Source organism: Epinephelus lanceolatus, chromosome 6 (assembly GCF_041903045.1).
Source record: "Epinephelus lanceolatus isolate andai-2023 chromosome 6, ASM4190304v1, whole genome shotgun sequence".
NCBI lineage: Eukaryota > Metazoa > Chordata > Actinopteri > Perciformes > Serranidae > Epinephelus > Epinephelus lanceolatus.
The window spans coordinates 9,668,991-9,687,287 of NC_135739.1; the positions used below are offsets into that span (position 1 = coordinate 9,668,991).

General features: G+C 36.4%; 1 protein-coding gene across 3 annotated transcripts in view; it reads right to left on the reverse strand.

Annotated features, from left to right (window-relative positions):
- Positions 1–387: 387 nt before the first annotated feature.
- The window catches only part of LOC117253845 (pre-B-cell leukemia transcription factor 1-like), an 88,460-nt gene continuing 70,550 nt past the window's right edge, over positions 388–18,297 (reverse strand). Inside the window, exons 6-9 of one of the 3 annotated variants that reach the window (XM_033621621.2) lie at positions 17,108–17,156; positions 11,688–11,800; positions 9,328–9,417; positions 388–913 (exon numbers count right to left, since the gene is read on the reverse strand). In XM_033621621.2, coding sequence (XP_033477512.1) covers positions 821–913; positions 9,328–9,417; positions 11,688–11,800; positions 17,108–17,156 — 345 coding nt within the window. In that variant the 3' untranslated portion in view covers positions 388–820. Of the gene's footprint in view, positions 914–9,327; positions 9,418–11,687; positions 11,801–16,996; positions 17,157–18,297 lie in introns of all 3 variants that reach the window. The other 2 variants (XM_033621620.2, XM_033621622.2) reach the window with 2 other exon arrangements.

Sequence of the window (18,297 nt, forward strand, 5' to 3'; positions counted from 1 at the left end):
TAAAAATTGTGAATTCTTTGCATTATCATTGTACTGCATATGAGCAGAAAACCTGCTTCTCTGGCAATAAAATATAAAATGCCTTATATGTCATTGTCTGTTGTAGAAGTTCTGAATACAAACTATATAAATCGAGGCTGAATACATGGATATTACCTGACTAATATGACTGGACTAACATAATGATACTTAACAACGTATGGCATGGACAATGGAAGGACATGACGCAATAAAAACGTATCAAAATTCACCTCCAGGGTTGAACTTTGGCACTGTAGATAAACAAAATGTGTGAACACAGTAATAAAGACAGAGGTGTTATGACAGGGCGTGATGCATCGTACAATAAAATTCCAATAATTATAAAAATTTGTAAAACCGAAGCGCTTGAAATGTTTTCTCTGTTGTTATTTCGAATAGAGGTAGTGTGGAAGCATTTCAATTTACAAGACGTGGGGAGCATTACGCTGCTAACTGTATGCCTACTGTGTGAATATATAATGTAAGAGAAATACAAAGAGGCAACATGGACATCAAGTGGAAACTGTACAAACTGTGAAGTGTGGATATGAGTCCCCTACGCAGGCTGCTAACGGTGCTGCGGTACTGTAGTCCAGATAGGAAAAGTGAAATATCTGTCCATAATGATGGAAATGTCGTCCCAGACCCCAACTGTGTCCCGCCGCGTGACTGCATACAGTACGTCACGTCCAGTCCCAATGGGGGTTTGAGCTTCAGTTTTAGGAGGTGTGTCTGGGGGTGCAGTGGTGGAGGAAGTTAGGAAGCAGAGGACGGAGGAGTGAAGGAGGGGGGTGGAGGATCAGTTGGAGGTGTCAGAGTGAACGCTTCCGGGTCCTTCTGTGGGTGAAGTCACTGATGAGGGGGTCGGAGCATCCTGCCAGCCACCGTTTGCCTGAGAGAAAAAACGAGAACAACAGTAGGGGGGGTGAGTCCATTACTCTCATATTCATTACTCAATGCAGCTGGGTCAAACACAGTAAGCGACAACGGATGGAAGTCCTGAGGGCAAGGTAGTATGTTAACGGATACTTTGAGCTATTCGCCACACAGTTGCACACAGCCTTGAGCCAAATTGCCTCCTGGATTGGAGGAAAAGCTAACCTAGCTCAAATTATATTTCAGAGAAAGACTGACATAAAGAAAAAAAATCATGTTTTCAACCGAGCAGAAATGGAGAGCAGAAATTACACCCCATCATACGCTGCACACTCAAATTCGTATAATGAAGAAAATACACAGAAGAAAAGTCGAGCTGTACAAGATTTTGTTTCGAAATAAATGCCTGTCACTTTCACTTTAAATAATATGAATAATATATGTAAATTGTACCAAAAGACCTCTGAAACAAAACAAGTACAATCAGCGTCATATGCACTCATTATGACGCTGACAGCGGGAATTAACATACAATGAGGGCCTTTCCACTGCCAGAGACGGGCCTGTTAAAGAGCATTTAGGATATTAATAGTTAAGTTTAAAGCCATCAGAAAAACTGGGAATGGTCCTCGACAGCCTTTCATTTCAAAGCCTGTTATTTAAGACAGCAGACAGTAATCAAAAGCGGAGGGGTCAGATTGTAGAATGTCTGACTTTGGTGGAGCTCTGCGTGTTTCAAAATTGTAATTACAGCTGTAATCGTCAACAGCATGCATTATGTATCCGCTCAGTCATTATCCAGTCTTTTTTATTTCAGATATTTCCTTAAACTCTCTCATCATTTGTTGCAGTCTTCATTCATAAAGTCTGTCTTTGGATGTCTGTAAAACTGTTTCTTGGGTACTGGAGTGTGCATGTATCTAATTATCAACATGATGCACAGAATTTCTCTGCTTTGGTCTCGAGACCCAACATGGGGGCTGGAGTTGACATTATTATTACTTGTGGTTCTTGTATTATGCTGTACTGCAGGTCTGTATGTTGTTTCTACAGGTGGTGTTGCCATTCCCCAACAGACGTGGTTGCTTGACTTCTGAGGGCAGCTAACGTCAGTGTCAAACACTGTGCTGTCTTTCTGTTTCATTTATTGATTATCCATAACCACGTATCCTGGTACAGGGTCGCAGGGGGCTGGAGCCTCACATTCACACCTACAGACAATTTAGAGTCACCAATTAACTTGCATGTCTTTGGACCATGGGAAGCCGGAGCACCAGGAGAAAACCTATGCTGACACCGGGAGTTCATGCAAAGTCCACAAAGGAGGGCCGGATGGCAGATTTGAACCCGGAACCCTCTTGCTATGAGTTAACAGTGCTAACCACTGCACCAGTCTCTGGTTCTTAGACATTAAAACAATGAAAAAATAGAATGCATTATGAGTGTTGTGTCATTTTTTTTTCACAGTCGATTAAAAGAAAAAAAAAAAAAATACATAAATGTCATGGTATAGTATGTCGTAAAAGAGGTCATAAAAAGGGATAAAAACGACATTGTATAGTTCATTGGAAAAAGTCATAAACACGGCATAGTATAGTATTTCGAAAAAAGTCATAGTATAGTATATCAGACAAATTGATGAAAATGTCATAGTATAGTATGTTGAAAAAAGTGATAAAAACGTCATAGTATAGTATGTCAGAGAAATTGATAAAAACGACTAAGTATAGTATGTTGAAAAAGTGATAAAAACGTCATAGTATAGTATGTTGAAAAAAGTCAAAAAACATCATAGTATAGTATGTCAGAAAATTTTATAAAAACGTCATAGTATAGTATGTTGAAAAAAGTGATAAAAACGTCATAGTATAGTATAGTATGTCGAAAAGTGATAAAAACGACAGAGTATAGTATGTCGAAAAACGTGATAAAATGTCATAGTATAGTATGTCGAAAAAAGTCAAATTATACTATGTCGAAAAAAGTGATAAAAACGCCATAGTATAGTATGTTGAAAAAAGTAATTAAAAAGTCATGGTATAGTATGTCGAAAAAACTGATAAGAACATCATAGTATAGTATGTCGAAAAAAACGGATAAAAAAGTCACAGTATAGTATGTTGAAAAGTGATAAAAACGTCATAGTATAGTATGTTGAAAAAAGTGATAAAAACGTCATAGTATAGTATGTCGAAAAGTGATAAAAACGACATAGTATAGTATGTCGAAAAACGTGATAAAATGTCATAGTATAGTATAGTATGTCGAAAAAAGTCAAATTATACTATGTCGAAAAAAGTGATAAAAACGCCATAGTATAGTATGTTGAAAAAAGTAATTAAAAAGTCATGGTATAGTGTGTCGAAAAAACTGATAAGAACATCATAGTATAGTATGTCGAAAAAAACGGATAAAAAAGTCACAGTATAGTATGTTGAAAAGTGATAAAAACGTCATAGTATAGTATGTTGAAAAGTGATAAAAACGACATAGTATAGTATGTTGAAAAAAGTGATAAAAACGTCATAGTATAGTATGTTGAAAAAAGTGATTAAAATGTCATAGAATAGTATGTCAAAAAAGTCATAGTATAGTACGTCGATAAAAGTGATAAAAATGTCATAGTATAGTATGTCGAAAAAAGTCATAGTATAGTATGTCGAAAAGTCATAGTATAGTGTGTCCAAAAAAGCGATAAACACGTCATAGTATGTCAAAAAAGTGATAAACACATCATAGTATAGTATGTCGAAAAAAGTGATAAAAACGACATAGTATAGTATGTTGAAAAAAGTGATAAAAACGTCATAGTATAGTATGTCGAAAAGTGATAAAAACGACATAGTATAGTATGTCGAAAAACGTGATAAAATGTCATAGTATAGTATGTTGAAAAAAGTCAAATTATACTATGTCGAAAAAAGTGATAAAAACGCCATAGTATAGTATGTTGAAAAAAGTAATCAAAAAGTCATGGTATAGTATGTCGAAAAAACTGATAAGAACATCATAGTATAGTATGTTGAAAAAAGTGATAAAAACGTCATAGTATAGTATGTTGAAAAGTGATAAAAACGACATAGTATAGTATGCCGAAAAAAGTCATAGTATAGTATGTTGAAAAAAGTGATTAAAATGTCATAGAATAGTATGTCAAAAAAGTCATAGTATAGTACGTCGATAAAAGTGATAAAAATGTCATAGTATAGTATGTTGAAAAAAGTCATAGTATAGTATGTCGATGAAAGTGATAAAAATGTCATAGTGTAGTATGTAAAAAAAAGACATACTATAGTATGTCGAAAAGTCATAGTATAGTGTGTCCAAAAAAGCGATAAACACGTCATAGTATAGTATGTCAAAAAAGTGATAAAAATGTCATAGTATAGTATGTCGAAAAAAGTCATAGCATAGTATGTCGAAAAAAGTGATAAACACGTCATAGTACAGTATGTCCAAAAAAGTGATAAAAACGACATAGTATAGTATAGTATGTCAAAAAAGTGATAAAAATGTCATAGTATAGTATATTGAAAAAAGTCATAGTATAGTATGTTGAAAAAAGTGATTAAAATGTCATAGAATAGTATGTCAAAAAAAGTCATAGTATAGTATGTCGAAAAAAGTGATAAAAATGTCATAGTACAGTATGCCGAAAGAAAAGTTCATGGCATGTTGAAAAACGTGATAAAAATGTCATAGTATAGTATGTCGAAAAAAGTCATAGTATAGTATGTCAAAAAAGTGAAAAAATGTCAGTATAGTATGTCGAAAAAGTCATATTATACTATGTCGAAAAAAACGTGATAAAATGTCATAGTATAGTATGCCGAAAAAAGTGATAAAAACATCAGTATAGTATGTCAAAAAAGTGATAGAAATGTCATAGTATAGTATGTCAAAAAAGTGAAAAAAAAAAAAAGTCATAGTATAGTATGTCGAAAAAAATAATAGTATAGTATGTCGAAAAAAGTCAAATTATACTATGTCGAAAAAAGTGGTAAAAACATCATAGTATCGTATGTTGAAAAAAGTAATAAAAAAGTCATGGTATAATATGTTGAAAAAACTGATAAGAACATCATAGTATAGTATGTCGGAAAAAACGGATAAAAAAGTCATAGTATAGTATGTTGAAAAAAGTGATAAAAACGTCATAGTATAGTATATCGAAAAGTGATAAAAACGACATAGTATAGTATGTCGAAAAACGTGATAAAATGTCATAGTATAGTATGTCGAAAAAAGTCATAGTATAGTATGCCGAAAAAAGTGATAAAAACGACAGTATATTATGTCAAAAAGTGATAAAAATGTCATAGTATAGTATGTCAAAAAAAGTCATATTATACTATGTCGAAAAAAAGTGATAAAAAAGTCATAGTATAGTATGTCGAAAAAAGCAGAAAAAATGTCATAGTATAGTATGTCGAAAAAAGTCATAGTATAGTATGTTGAAAAAAGTGATAAAAACGTCATAGTATAGTATATTGAAAAAAGTGATAAAAATGCCATAGTATAGTATGTTGAAAAAAGTCATAGTATAGTATGTCGATAAAAGTGATAAAAATGTCATAGTGTAGTATGTAAAAAAAAGTCATACTATAGTATGTCGAAAAGTCATAGTATAGTATGTCAAAAAAGTGACAAAAATGTCATAGTATAGTATGTCAAAAAAGTCATAGCATAGTATGTCGAAAAAAGTGATAAACACGTCATAGTACAGTATGTCGAAAAAAGTGATAAAAACGACATAGTATAGTATAGTATGTTAAAAAAGTGATAAAAATGTCATAGTATAGTATGTCGAAAAAAGTCATAGTATAGTATGTCGAAAAAAGCAGAAAAAAAACGTCATAGTATAGTATGTTGAAAAAAGTCATAGTATAGTATGCCGAAAAAAAGTCATATTATACTATGTCAAAAAAAGGAGATAAAAACGTCATAGTATAGTATGTTGAAAAAAGTAATAAAAAAGTCATGGTATAGTATGTCGAAAAAAACGATAAGAACATCATAGTATAGTATGTCGAAAAAAAACGAATAAAAAAGTCATAGTATATCGAAAAAAAGTGATATAAATGTCAAAAGTATAGTATGTCGAAAAAAGTGATAAAAACGACATAGTATAGTATGTTGAAAAAAGTGACAAAAACGTGAACAAAATGATAAAAACGTCATAGTAGTGTATGTGGAAAGTATGTAGAAAAAGTGGAAAAAATGTCAGTATAGTATGTCAGAAAAACTGATAAAAACGACATTATAAACAACATATTATGTCGAAAAAACTGATGAGAACATCAAAGTATAGTATGTCGAAAAAAGTCATAGTATAGAATGGCGAAAAAAGTGATAAAAACATAATAGTATAGTATGTTGAAAAAAGTCATAAAAAGGTCATAGTATAGTAGGTTGAAAAAAGTGATAAAAACATCATAGTAAAGTATGTTGAAAAAGTGATAAAAATGACAGTTTAGTTTGTCGAAAAAAGTCATAAAAATGTAATAGTACAGTGTGTCAAAAAAAGTCATAGTATAGTATGTCAAAAAAAAACTGATGAGAACATCAAAGTATAGTATGTCGAGAAAAGTGATAAAAACGTCATAGTGTAGTATAGTATGTCGAAAAAAGTCATAGTATAGAATGGCGAAAAAAGATTAAAAATGTCATAGTATGAGGCGTTGGTGGCTTAGTGGTAGAGCAGGCACCCCACATACAAGGCTGTTGCTGCAGCAGCCCAGGTTCGACTCCAGCCTATGGCTCTTTGCTGCATGTCACTCCCTCTCTCTCTCCCCCTTTCAAGTTTAACTGCCCTATTGATCAAAGGCAAAATGTCCCCCCCCAAAAAAATCTTAACAAAAAAAAAAAAAAAAAAAAGTCATAGTATAGTATATCGACAAATGTGATAAAAACGTCATAGTATAGTATGTCGAAAAAAGTCATAGTATAGTATGTCAAAAAAAGTGAAAAAAACATCATAGTATAGTAAGTTGTTAAAAAAGGTTATAAAAATGCCATAGTATAGTATGTTGAAAAAAGTAATAAAAACGTCATAGTATAGGATGTCGAAAAAGTGATAAAAACATAATTGTACGGTATGTTGAAAAAAGTGATAAAAACGTCATAGTATAGCATGTCGAAAAAAGTCATAGTATAGAATGGTGGAAAAAGTGAAAAACGTCAGAGTATAGTATGTCGAAAAAAGTGATAAAAATGTCATAGTATGTAGGAAAAAGTCATAGTACAGTATGTCGGGAAAAAAGATAAAAATGTCATAGTATAGAATGTCGAAAAAACTGATAAAAACGTCATACTACAGTATGTCGAAAAAACTGATAAAAACGTCATACTACAGTATGTCGAAAAAACTGATAAAAACATCATAGAATAGTATGTTGAAAAAACTGATAAAAACACCATGTGAAAAAATTATAACAATGTCATAGTAAAGTGTGTCGAAAAAAGTGATAAAAACGACGTTGTTGAGTTTGTCAAAAAAAGGTTCTTAAAATGTAATAATACAGTGTGTCGAAAAAAGTCATAGTATAGTATGTCAGAAAAATTGATAAAAACGTGATAGTATAGTATGTCGAAAAAACTGATAAAAACATCATAGTATAGTATGTTGAAAAAACTGATAAAAACATCATGTGAAAAAATGATAACAATGTCATAGTAAAGTATGTTGAAAAAAGCAATAAAAACGACGTTGTTGAGTTTGTCAAAAAAAGTCCTTAAAATGTAATAGTACAGTGTGTCGAAAAAAGTCATAGTATAGAGTATGTCGAAAAAAGGGATAAAAACGTCATAGTATAGTATGTCGAAAAAAGGGATAAAAACGTCATAGTAGTGATATAAACGTCATAGTATAGTATGTTGTTAAAAAAGGTCATAAAAACGTCATAGTATAGTATGTCATTACCTGGAGGGTTGGATTATTGGAGGTGTCAGTTAAAACTGGTCCTTTCCCAGATCATGATGGCCCTGCTTCTCATGCTGATGTATTGTATTGTATTATTGTAAGTCATTTTCAAGATATATCATTCATTTTTTATACAATGTTTTTTTTTTTACTATTCTTTTAAACCAGAATTAAAAACTTTAAAATGTATATTGCTATAGTGTAATCCATGTGGACCTCCACTGTGCTCTAAATCTTTGGGACTACAACAGGCCAGGAAAGGTTGATAAACTCTGATGACATGTAGCCACCACATGGGATAAACAACTCTGACAGAAAATGCCCCTTCTTCGAAAAATATCATGTAAAACAAAACTACAGAGAACACATTAAAGCAAAGAAAAAAAAAGGCGAGTGAAGAGTCAAATTGGTAAGTTACTAGCCTTAGCTCCATAAATCACAGGCAAACAGGCTGGCAGACAGATATCCCACTCTTACATTATGCATTGCAGGGCTTCTTTACAGGGTATAAAAGTGAATAACACAGCATATTGTGGCAGTGTAAGATGTGGTAGAGCAAGCAGGCGTCCAAGGAGAACCGTATCTGTGAGGTCAAAGGACTGAGAAAGAACAGGGCCTGAATACGTTAGTGGCCTCTCCGGGCTACCACAGCTGGCTGTGGGATGCGCTCGGAGCAGCCAGGAAGCCTATTTGAATACACATACATGTTTTTATACGGGAGACATTTCATCTGATTATCATATGGCCACTGAGGCACGACGAAGACAGCGGAGGAACCCAGCCGCGGCTGTGACCGTCCTCGTCCTCTCAGCGCGGCTCGCTGTCAGGGCCATTAGTGTGGCAGGAACATGATCTGAGCAATGCGCTTGGATTGCTGTCCCAAGTCCACACTCTGCTCTCCTTGTGTCTGTCTTATCGATTTTCCCCTTTACGACACGGCTTGTCGCTGTGAATTTCCCTACTGTTTGCAGCCGCCAGCGAGCAAACCCCCAACCCCCCCTCCTCCACAACCCCCACTTCTACCCCCGAACTCTTCTGCAAAATAAGACAAACATGAGGGGAACACACCCCTATGGCACATGAGGATTTGTTTCCAGTGGCGTGAGGTTTTATTTTTAGCAGGACAGCGGCGTTGTGTTGGGAGGCTTTAATGGGAGCTTCTGGCCCCGGGGCTGCTAATCACGGGTCAGGTGGTCAGAGGGATTTGAAGTCCAGTGCAGGAGGTGTCACCTGTTTGTGCAGTTCGCTCACGGCTGACTGTACGTGGCTGCAGGTGCTATGCCAGACCTGATCCAACATGACAGGCTCAGACGGCGGCTCTGCATGTGTGTGGCCGGCCACACGCCTGCGTACGCCGGGCAGCGGGCTGCCCATGGCGCGAGTGATACAGCAGCAATCAACTAGGTGACCATGGAGCAGAGACAAGTCCCACTAAGTGGCATTCTGAGCCCTATGGCTTTGAAATAATTGGTAGGGAGAGAAAGAAGAAAAAAAAAAAGAATCCTTACATTGATGCCCTGCGGACTGTACATCTGGTTGGCTGTGAGTCCTTCACTGTATCCGCCTGTCTGACTGATAACATGGCGAAGGGTATCCACCTGAAACATTCAGAAACAACAAACAAAGCAAGGTCAGAGTCAACACAAGAGAAACAACAGAGGGATGACGAGACGACGAGACAGACAAAAGCACACTGTTGCAAGTTGGAGACAAAAGGGTCCAATCAAACAAAAAGGAAATTTAAGATAAAAAGAATTTTGCTTTTCGCTTGTTAAAATAAAAACTATTTACATGGCTGTGAGAAAACAGTCTGCCCTTGAGACTGTGAAGAAGCTCCACAGTGGAGCCAGTACAAGCCTGTGCAGTATTGTCACAGCAGACATTCTAACTTGTCATCACAGGAAAACCAGCAGCTATAATTAATAACATTAATGATGGCTCTGGTAGGTACAAGTAAGTTAGTGGTTTTTATATTGCTGGGTCGGCTCCTCTTTGGGGACGTACACATACTGCAGTGGGGGTGTGCATGACCAGGGTAAAACATATGTAGTGGAACTGAAGTTGAATCAATGTGTTTCATGTGGGAGCAATAAACCCCAGAGTGCTCTCATGCTAGCAAGGATTTTAATATTTAAGTTGGCAAAATATATTCAAACAGCAAAAGTTAATGTTAGGTAAACTCCTTAAGAATCAGCAGTTAAAGCTAAAAATCAAGAAAACATGACTAATTCTGCATTCGCTCAAAGTTGAAATGGAAAAAAACAAAAACTAATGTGTTACGTTTGTAGCTGTTTGCTAAGATAAGATGCACCTTCTTTGAGCCCCAGTGGGGGAATTCGGCTGCTGTAGCAGTACAAGGGCAGAAATAAGAAATATAAAAAGAAATAGTGAGTGGTGCTGCTAAAGTGACAGTGGTGTGAGTAATAGCAGCAGAGTCAACAACTATATGTGTAATCTAGGCTTATATATGCTATGATTAAGTTATGTTACTCAGTGTTTGTCTGTATTAAAGGAGCTCTATACCACATTCAGTGAGTGAGTGAGGCTGCACATTTAATCGAAATATTCTCGAAATCTCAACATGGCCAAGCGCAATATCCAAATTGGAGGAACTGCAATTTTTTGATGAGGCTAAACTGTGTCACAAATACCATCATTAATAAAGCATTGAGGTGCTACCCAGCCAGCATTTGTATGTGGAGCCCATGTGGGTAGTAAATGAGCTGCAAAAATAGGCCCTTTACTGGATTGTCAAAGGGTTTCATAATAGCCCCATGCCAATTGCCCATATGTGAGGTTCAGAGATGCCCCAGCCAACAAATCATATTCAAGATGTATGGGAGCATGCTTTTCGTACAGACCTCAGAACAAACACACATCATCATCATTTTTTTATATATATATTTTCAGTGAAAATAAAATGAAAAAATGCCCATTCCCACAAAAACCATGACTCATATCGCCATTGCAATATCCGTCAAAATTATCACAATATGGCTTTTATGCGTATCGTGCAGCCCTTATTCAGAACATATCTACGATTCAGAATGTGAGTCAGGATTGTCTGCACATGGCTCTCAACATGGAGGTGGCTGAGCTAGCAGCTAACGGGTCTAACAGCAAGAACAGTGCTAATAACATGACCACAACAAAGAACAGAGGAGCTCAGATTACAACACACACAGACTCCACTATATCTTTACATAGCAGATAGTGGTTTGCTGCAATGTTAATATTCTGAATGGAATATAGAGCTCATTTAATCTAATAGAATATAATGCAAGAATAAATGCAATTAACTACAGTCCATTTCTCCTGCTAACAAGTAAAAACCAAATGCTAGCAAACAGTTTATAGCGCCTTTAGCTTATTGGACTGAATTAGAGTTATGATATTACTTATATACGCCATTAGTCCAATTTACCCTTTGAAACCAGAGCTAATAAGTTAGATTTCTTCCAAAAACACGTGAAGGAAATGAGCAATTTGACAAGAAATGGCCCCAAAATTGCAAGAAGTAAGTACAAAGTTAAGAAATTACCTGAAAATATGCAAAAAGAGTATAATATCTATATAATATATTGTATAATATCATACTATTATTCCTCCTTTATAGCAAATTTTCAGTCATTTTCCTGTTGCTCATTTTTTCCAAGTTTTTCAAAAGATATCAAACCAATTTGCTGAACTTTTAAAGGTTTAAATGCGAGTGAAAGGCGTCCCAATGCAGCAGAGGAAAACTGATGTCAATCCAGGTTTCAAAGGTTTAATGACAACAGTCACACCTGTGCATGAAAAGTCAAAATGTCTACTGGGAAGTGAGATGGGTCTGCCCCTGTATTATCAACTGTGCAGCTCGCGGCCCTACCTGTGACTGCACGTTGGCTCCCACCTGAGCCCCCTGGTACGAGTCCCCATTGAGAGACTGCACGCTCATGAACAAGTCCCCGGAGTTTGACATGTTAAAAGAGCCAGCAGAACCTGGAAGGAGAGAGGGAGCAGTCGCATCACAGAGAGACAGAGAGCAAGCAGGGAAAGCAAGTTGTCCAGTCCAGCAGGCAGCAGCCTGAAGGAGCATCATGCAGAGGTTAGCTGGCAGCAAAAACAGGCTCTGTTAGATGAAAGGATTGGAGTCATAGAGGACAGAAGAAATACGGCTATAATCTGACACAAGAGGTGTTTGTGTCAAGTAATTATGTCCAAATGTGGAAATAAGCAAGTCATTAGTGCTTTCAAGAGGTTATGGCTACAACCAGGAAAAAAGAATTGAAAAAGCAGACCAAATGCCCTTTCCTTGTCTAATCCAAGAAGTTGGCTCAAGGTTTCTTTAGCCTAGCTTAGCACAAACACTAGCGGGAACTGCTAGCCTAGCTTGGTCAAAAGTGACTTGTGAGACTTTGAATTTATTTGATGACCAGTACAACAGGATACAACATGTAAATAATTCAGATTTATTTTTCCACTTTTTATGGATCTAAGCTGGTTGTTAAGTACTGTACTCGAAGCCCAGCTCAGAACAATGATTCACAACGAGACAAAACCATATCAGAACACTGAAGAGAAAAGTTGCAGTGGTGTGATATGTTTTTTGCTGTTTAATCACTACTACAAATGCAACTGTATTCAGTATCTTACTATCACAATCCTCACTCATATTTTAAGAAACTACAAAAAATATTCAGCCACAAAATAAGTCTGAAAAGCTGCAAATCAAAATGGAAGCACAGAGAGTTGTTGCATAGAGATGACTCACCATCTCATCTAGTTGCACTGGTGTGAACCAGCAGATTTTTAGAACGTTGCAGAACAGTGCATTGCGAGTAGTTGCCTGTTCAACTCATCTCATCTCATTGTGAATCTCTGGTCTGAGCTGGGCTCAAGTACAAATTTAAGGGACTTGTACTTTACTTGAGTATTTCCCTTTCATGCAACTTTATACTTCTACTCCACTACTCTAAGGTAAATATCTTTTTACCCCACTACATTGGTCTGGCTATAGTTACTTTACAGATTACAGTTTTTCATCCATTTCCTGTCCCTTAAAAACAAATACATGGATGTTTGTGATTAAGTAATGCATCATCACACAGCTGAAAACAGGCTGTTTTTCTGACACCATGAAAACATGACTTTTTAGAGATGTGTGGTTGTGACAGGACAGCCATGCTACAAATATGTGATGCTCTTATAGAATATGATGCATTGCTGTGGATTAAACTACCCAACAGTATATAAAGAAATTCAAATGAGCCCAACCTTAAACATCTACAGCAGTAAAATGCAACGTACACATTGATGCAGCGGTAATATTAATCCAAAAAATAAGTAAAACACTGACAGGGAACATTTAAATGCACAGTCAATACTTTTACTTTTGATACTTAGTTTTGCTGTAATACCTACATACTTCTACTTAAGTAAGGTTTTTCATGCAGGACTTTTATGTGTTGTGGAGTATTTTCATAGTGTGGTTTTAGTACATTTACGTCACTAAGGGATGTGAATAATTCTTTTACTAATGCTGCTTCCCATACGTGTTCTATGCCAGGCTAAACATGTTTCCTATTCTGACTCCAGGGACCACATGTATAAAACTGTGTAACATTAGAAGCTAGGGATGTAACGATTACCGATATTACGGTAAATTTTCAGGATATGTAATAACAGCCCCATTCAAGTCTCGCGATGCAGGCGCTGCGTGAATGCGTAGCATGTGTAAACACAAAGAATGAAAACATGGCGAAAGCGGCACTCAGGACATTTTCCCCCCAACTAAACGTCTGAGGTCTGGTTGTACTCTGGGTTTCTGAAGAATGCCGAGGGACAGCTGGTGGAGGACAACTATCCTGTGTGCAGAACATGCAGAAAGAAAGTTCCTGCGAAGGGTAGCAACACTACAAATCTACTGGCTCATCTCCGTGACCGTCATCCACAGCTTTACAGCCAATGCAAGTTATGCCATGGAAATGTCAGTTATTGTGTGAGGGACTTCGGTTTTACTGAGATTGTCATAATGTGTAACTCTCAACGTATACGGGACATTTGAGCCGTATCTGTCCTCCTAAATGGTGACTAGGTTTTCCGTTTTCGTTTACTTAGGAGCTAATACTAGCTGAGTAGCTAATAGCTGTATTAGCAGCTATGTTGCTAAGTGTTTCAAAACGAAACTGAAAACACTGAGCGGCGCCGACAGAATATAAACCGACGTAACGTAACGCTAATTGAGATCAACTATGATTGAATCACTGTGATTATGGTTATTGTGTGGCGAGCTAGAATCGATATAGACGGCCAGTTATGCTTTCTTGACATAAGCTCAAGGAAACAACATAAAACGCTGTCATGTTAACCTTTGACCGAGAGCATGTACTCCTTTTCTCATACATGTAATCCTCTGACTCACATGCACACTTATAATGTGTGAATTTTTCTGTGTAGTGATGACCATTGCCCTTAGGGTTTTTATGGTTTCTCCTGCACATTTGTGATATCTATTCTATATATTGTATGTCTTTTGTTCTACTCTTGCATTGTTTTGTTTTATATATATTTTTCCTCTTGTGCTAATAAATAAATAATATATAAATTGTTTACATGTTTTGCTGACTGTTAAAATGCACCAGACAAATAAGCTTTGCTCCTGTAATGTGTTTACATATTTTGTTAATTTAAAATAAAATTTTCTGTTGCTGTGCCAATCCCTTGCCCCTTTAATGTGAAAGTTTCATTTTAATGTAAGATTTTGGCTGTTAACATTTTAGTATGATAAGGAAGTTACAAGATTTAGTGAAGTTATTTCAATGTATCTATTTTTTGGACATTTTACAGTGCTTAAAAAAATATCGCAATATTATCGTTTACCGTGATAATTTGGTCACTATAATCGAGATATCAAATTTTCCATATCGTTACATCCCTAGTAGACGCATGTATGCCTTAATCTGTTTTCTAAATCTCCACTCGTGCACAAGCCTAATCTCCACACCCACAGTTCACCACAAATAGATGGCGCCTTTAAACATATGTTTTCATATTGATACTTGTGCCCTATCATCATTTCTTAGACCTGTCAATGAGAAGAACAACACGATCAGTGAAAGTGCAGTTGATCACATTGCATCGGTGAGGTTCTCCAACGGTGCCAGAGCAGCTGTCATTACGCACGACCGTGGATATTTGTAGCGTCTGTACCACTAATTTATCACACATTTCTGCAAACCATCATTATGCAAAAATATCAATCATCATTATTATTAAACGTCAGAAGGATGATCGATGATATATTCATAATGCTCATGTCCCAACTGACTTTACAGCGTGTGCCACAATTCAGGATCAAATTTAACAAACATTAAAATGAAGACTGTTACTCAAATGTAAATAAAAACATGAATCAGACATAATTTTAAATAAAGTTTATAAATGTGTCTTTCTTTGACATTTTACTGAACGCTGTGCAGCATGCACAAACATTAACACAATCAGTGAAACTGGCACACAACCTGAAAGCAATGTGTTATGTATTTTTTCTCACCTTAAATTTAAGATTTACCTTCATTTCACTTGCAACTATCTCAGCTAATACTGTGTGCACGCTATGTGTGGTATGCGTGAGGTGCACACATTCTCACCGCTTCCTTTATGAACACCTGTTAATGTGTGGAAAAATGTGTACACATGTTTTTTGTGCGTACGCATTGTTTATACATGTGGCCCCTGACATGACAAATACACACATTTTTCAAAATAATGGCCTGTAGCTTTAAAAGATAACATTATTATTTTGTAAACTGTCAACAAGTCTCATAAAAAGACCACAATTAAGTCATAAATTATATGGAGCACTTCCAGATTTCTACTGAAAATAAAAATCTGGGGTCACAAATATGTAGTTTCAGTTTTAAAAAGGTTAAGTAACATCCTGAACTAGTGGCACTGTAGTTTATTAGTTATCCAAACAGGAGAAAATAAAACAAGGTCACCCAAAGAAATGTTTCACAGGTGTGGCCAAATGGTGCCACTGAAAATCTTGGGGTGGCACACCAAATCTTAACTCCATTACTATTCAAATTACACTGTTGTATTTTATAGGCTAGCTCAAGGGTCGGCAACCTTCACGATCAAAAGAGTCATTTTTGTTCTACAACAGTCCTGTGATAAAGTGTCTGGTTGTCCTCTTCCTTACTAGGACAAATTTACGGCTTCAATTTGACACTGATCATAAGGAACAAAGAAAAGTCAGCAAAGACTTGAGGGCACCCATACGACCCATTTTCATTCGGATATCTTGAGGTGAGAGTCCAAGAGACCCCTTTAAAAAACTGCCATGCCAGTTGTTTCCATCACCAAAATCTAGCCTCCATTTGGAGTGTTATTTAGCCCCCTTCCTGACAAGCTATGCCGGCATGGATGGTACCAATAGATTCCTTAAAATTAAGTTAAGTTCCTAGTTTCAGTGTGCTGCAGCCTTTTCAAGACCATATTGTTGGCCATGGCCCACCCTTTTGGGATGCTACTTAATATCAAAACAGATTTGATGATAATGAGTATTTACATGTGATATATGTAAGGTAAGAGTCAAACTACAGTGGCCACTACATGGTAACAACGGATGATGTCACCCATTGAAACAGTGTGGCTCACTGATGTGAGCTGTGTGGCACACAGGAATAAGATAAATCAGGAAGTACTCATTAGTAAAGTCAATTCATTGTTGGTTTTGCCTTTTTGTGAGATTTGTTGACAGTAAGAAAGAAGTACAGAATATCACTGCATGTATACTTTGAATGTGAGCAGAGCAGAACATGATGAAAACAGAGTTAAAGAGTCATACATGAAGAATATGATTAATTGAGATGAAGAAAAAAGGACAGTAAGAATAGGGAGACTTGGCATGGGGCTCAGGTTGGCTCATTTCTGACACAGCGTTACTCTAAAGGGGCAGCTGTTCTTGTTAAGGTGTGAACCTGTTTAATACAATAATGGTGCATTACCAGGTGATAGGCACGTCCCTTGTACAAGAACTGCCATTCTGTTAGTCCTAATTTTTACTAATCACCAGCACCAGCATTGAAATAGCCTCAGACTGATAGACTGCATTAGTTGAGTTGTAGTAATGCACAGAGAGGAGTTACATGTCCAATATAGCTGAGCAGAGCCAGGGACTTCCTGTCTCACCTGCAGAGTTTGGAGTTGAGGGTGAATTTGCTTGGCTTCCATGTGAGGATGCATTAGCCGCATTCACGGCAGTTCTCGCAGCGTACATGTTGGCTTCTTCTTGGAACTTACCAATGTTTTTCTTGTATCTGATTCTTTTATTCCCAAACCAGTTGGAAACCTGAGCAGACAAAGAAGAGAATGTAGTTTAATGTTCATGAAATCTTAACATACACATAGCCTCTCCACATTTGAGGGCAAGCATTCAGAGATATCAGGGTAGTCTTTAGCTTGCATGGCCTTAATGGCATGTGTTACACTGCAGAGAGCCTTTGTCAGAGGTATGGGGCTACATAGACTGGTGCTGTGAATCCGCATTAGTGCCAGAATGGAATGATTGCCAATAACAGTCTCATTATGTCACCATGACTGCAGCTATCATCAGAACTCACGCAAGCACCAATCAGTCAACATCCGCTAACACCCATTACTGCTAATGGACTCCCAGATGAAGCCAGGGGGGTAATCCCAGCGCTAATGATAAACAACATTAAAATGAAAACCAAATCAATCCTGCAAAGTTTCCAATACACAGAGTAGGTAAACATTCTCCTTTATTATGGCCAAGAAACGGAAACTCTACAAATCATTCAGCCGCCGAGCGGCTTCCACAATCAGGCCCAGATGCATCCTCAAATCATTTGGTACAAATTAATGAAACCAATTGAGAAAACAATCCATTCCCAAATGATGGATTCAAAACACAAACTGCTGTTTACCTTGGCGATGCTTTCCTTATTATCAATTCTCACAGGATTGAAACAACTTGAGCGCTAGAATGCAAAGATGAAAAAAAAACAAGGTGCCTAAATATTTGAGTCTTTTTGCTCGTCAGCAGCAAACATCTCAACTGTCTGTAGATAAGTTACTGATTTATAGAAAATCATCACTGCTCTGCACATGACTCAAATGACTGCTGATTCTCAGAGACTAATGATCTTGTAAATTACGTCCATGTACTGTTGAGCTGAAGCTATTTTTTTCCACAATTGATTAAGGTATTGATTCTTTTTTTTTATTAATCAATTAGTAGTTTTGACTTGGTTTGATGAGCAGCCAAAAAACATGATTTTTATAATCATATGAAACAAAGAAAAGTTTCCAACACTTTATAATAACCATCATTAATGAATGTCAACAATGAAATGACAATCATGTTTACTTATTATTAGTTATTAATAGTATATGTTTTATTTTAACCGTTTTTTGTCTCACTGTCTCATCTATAAATATTATTTGGGTAGCCATTATGAAGTTGCAAT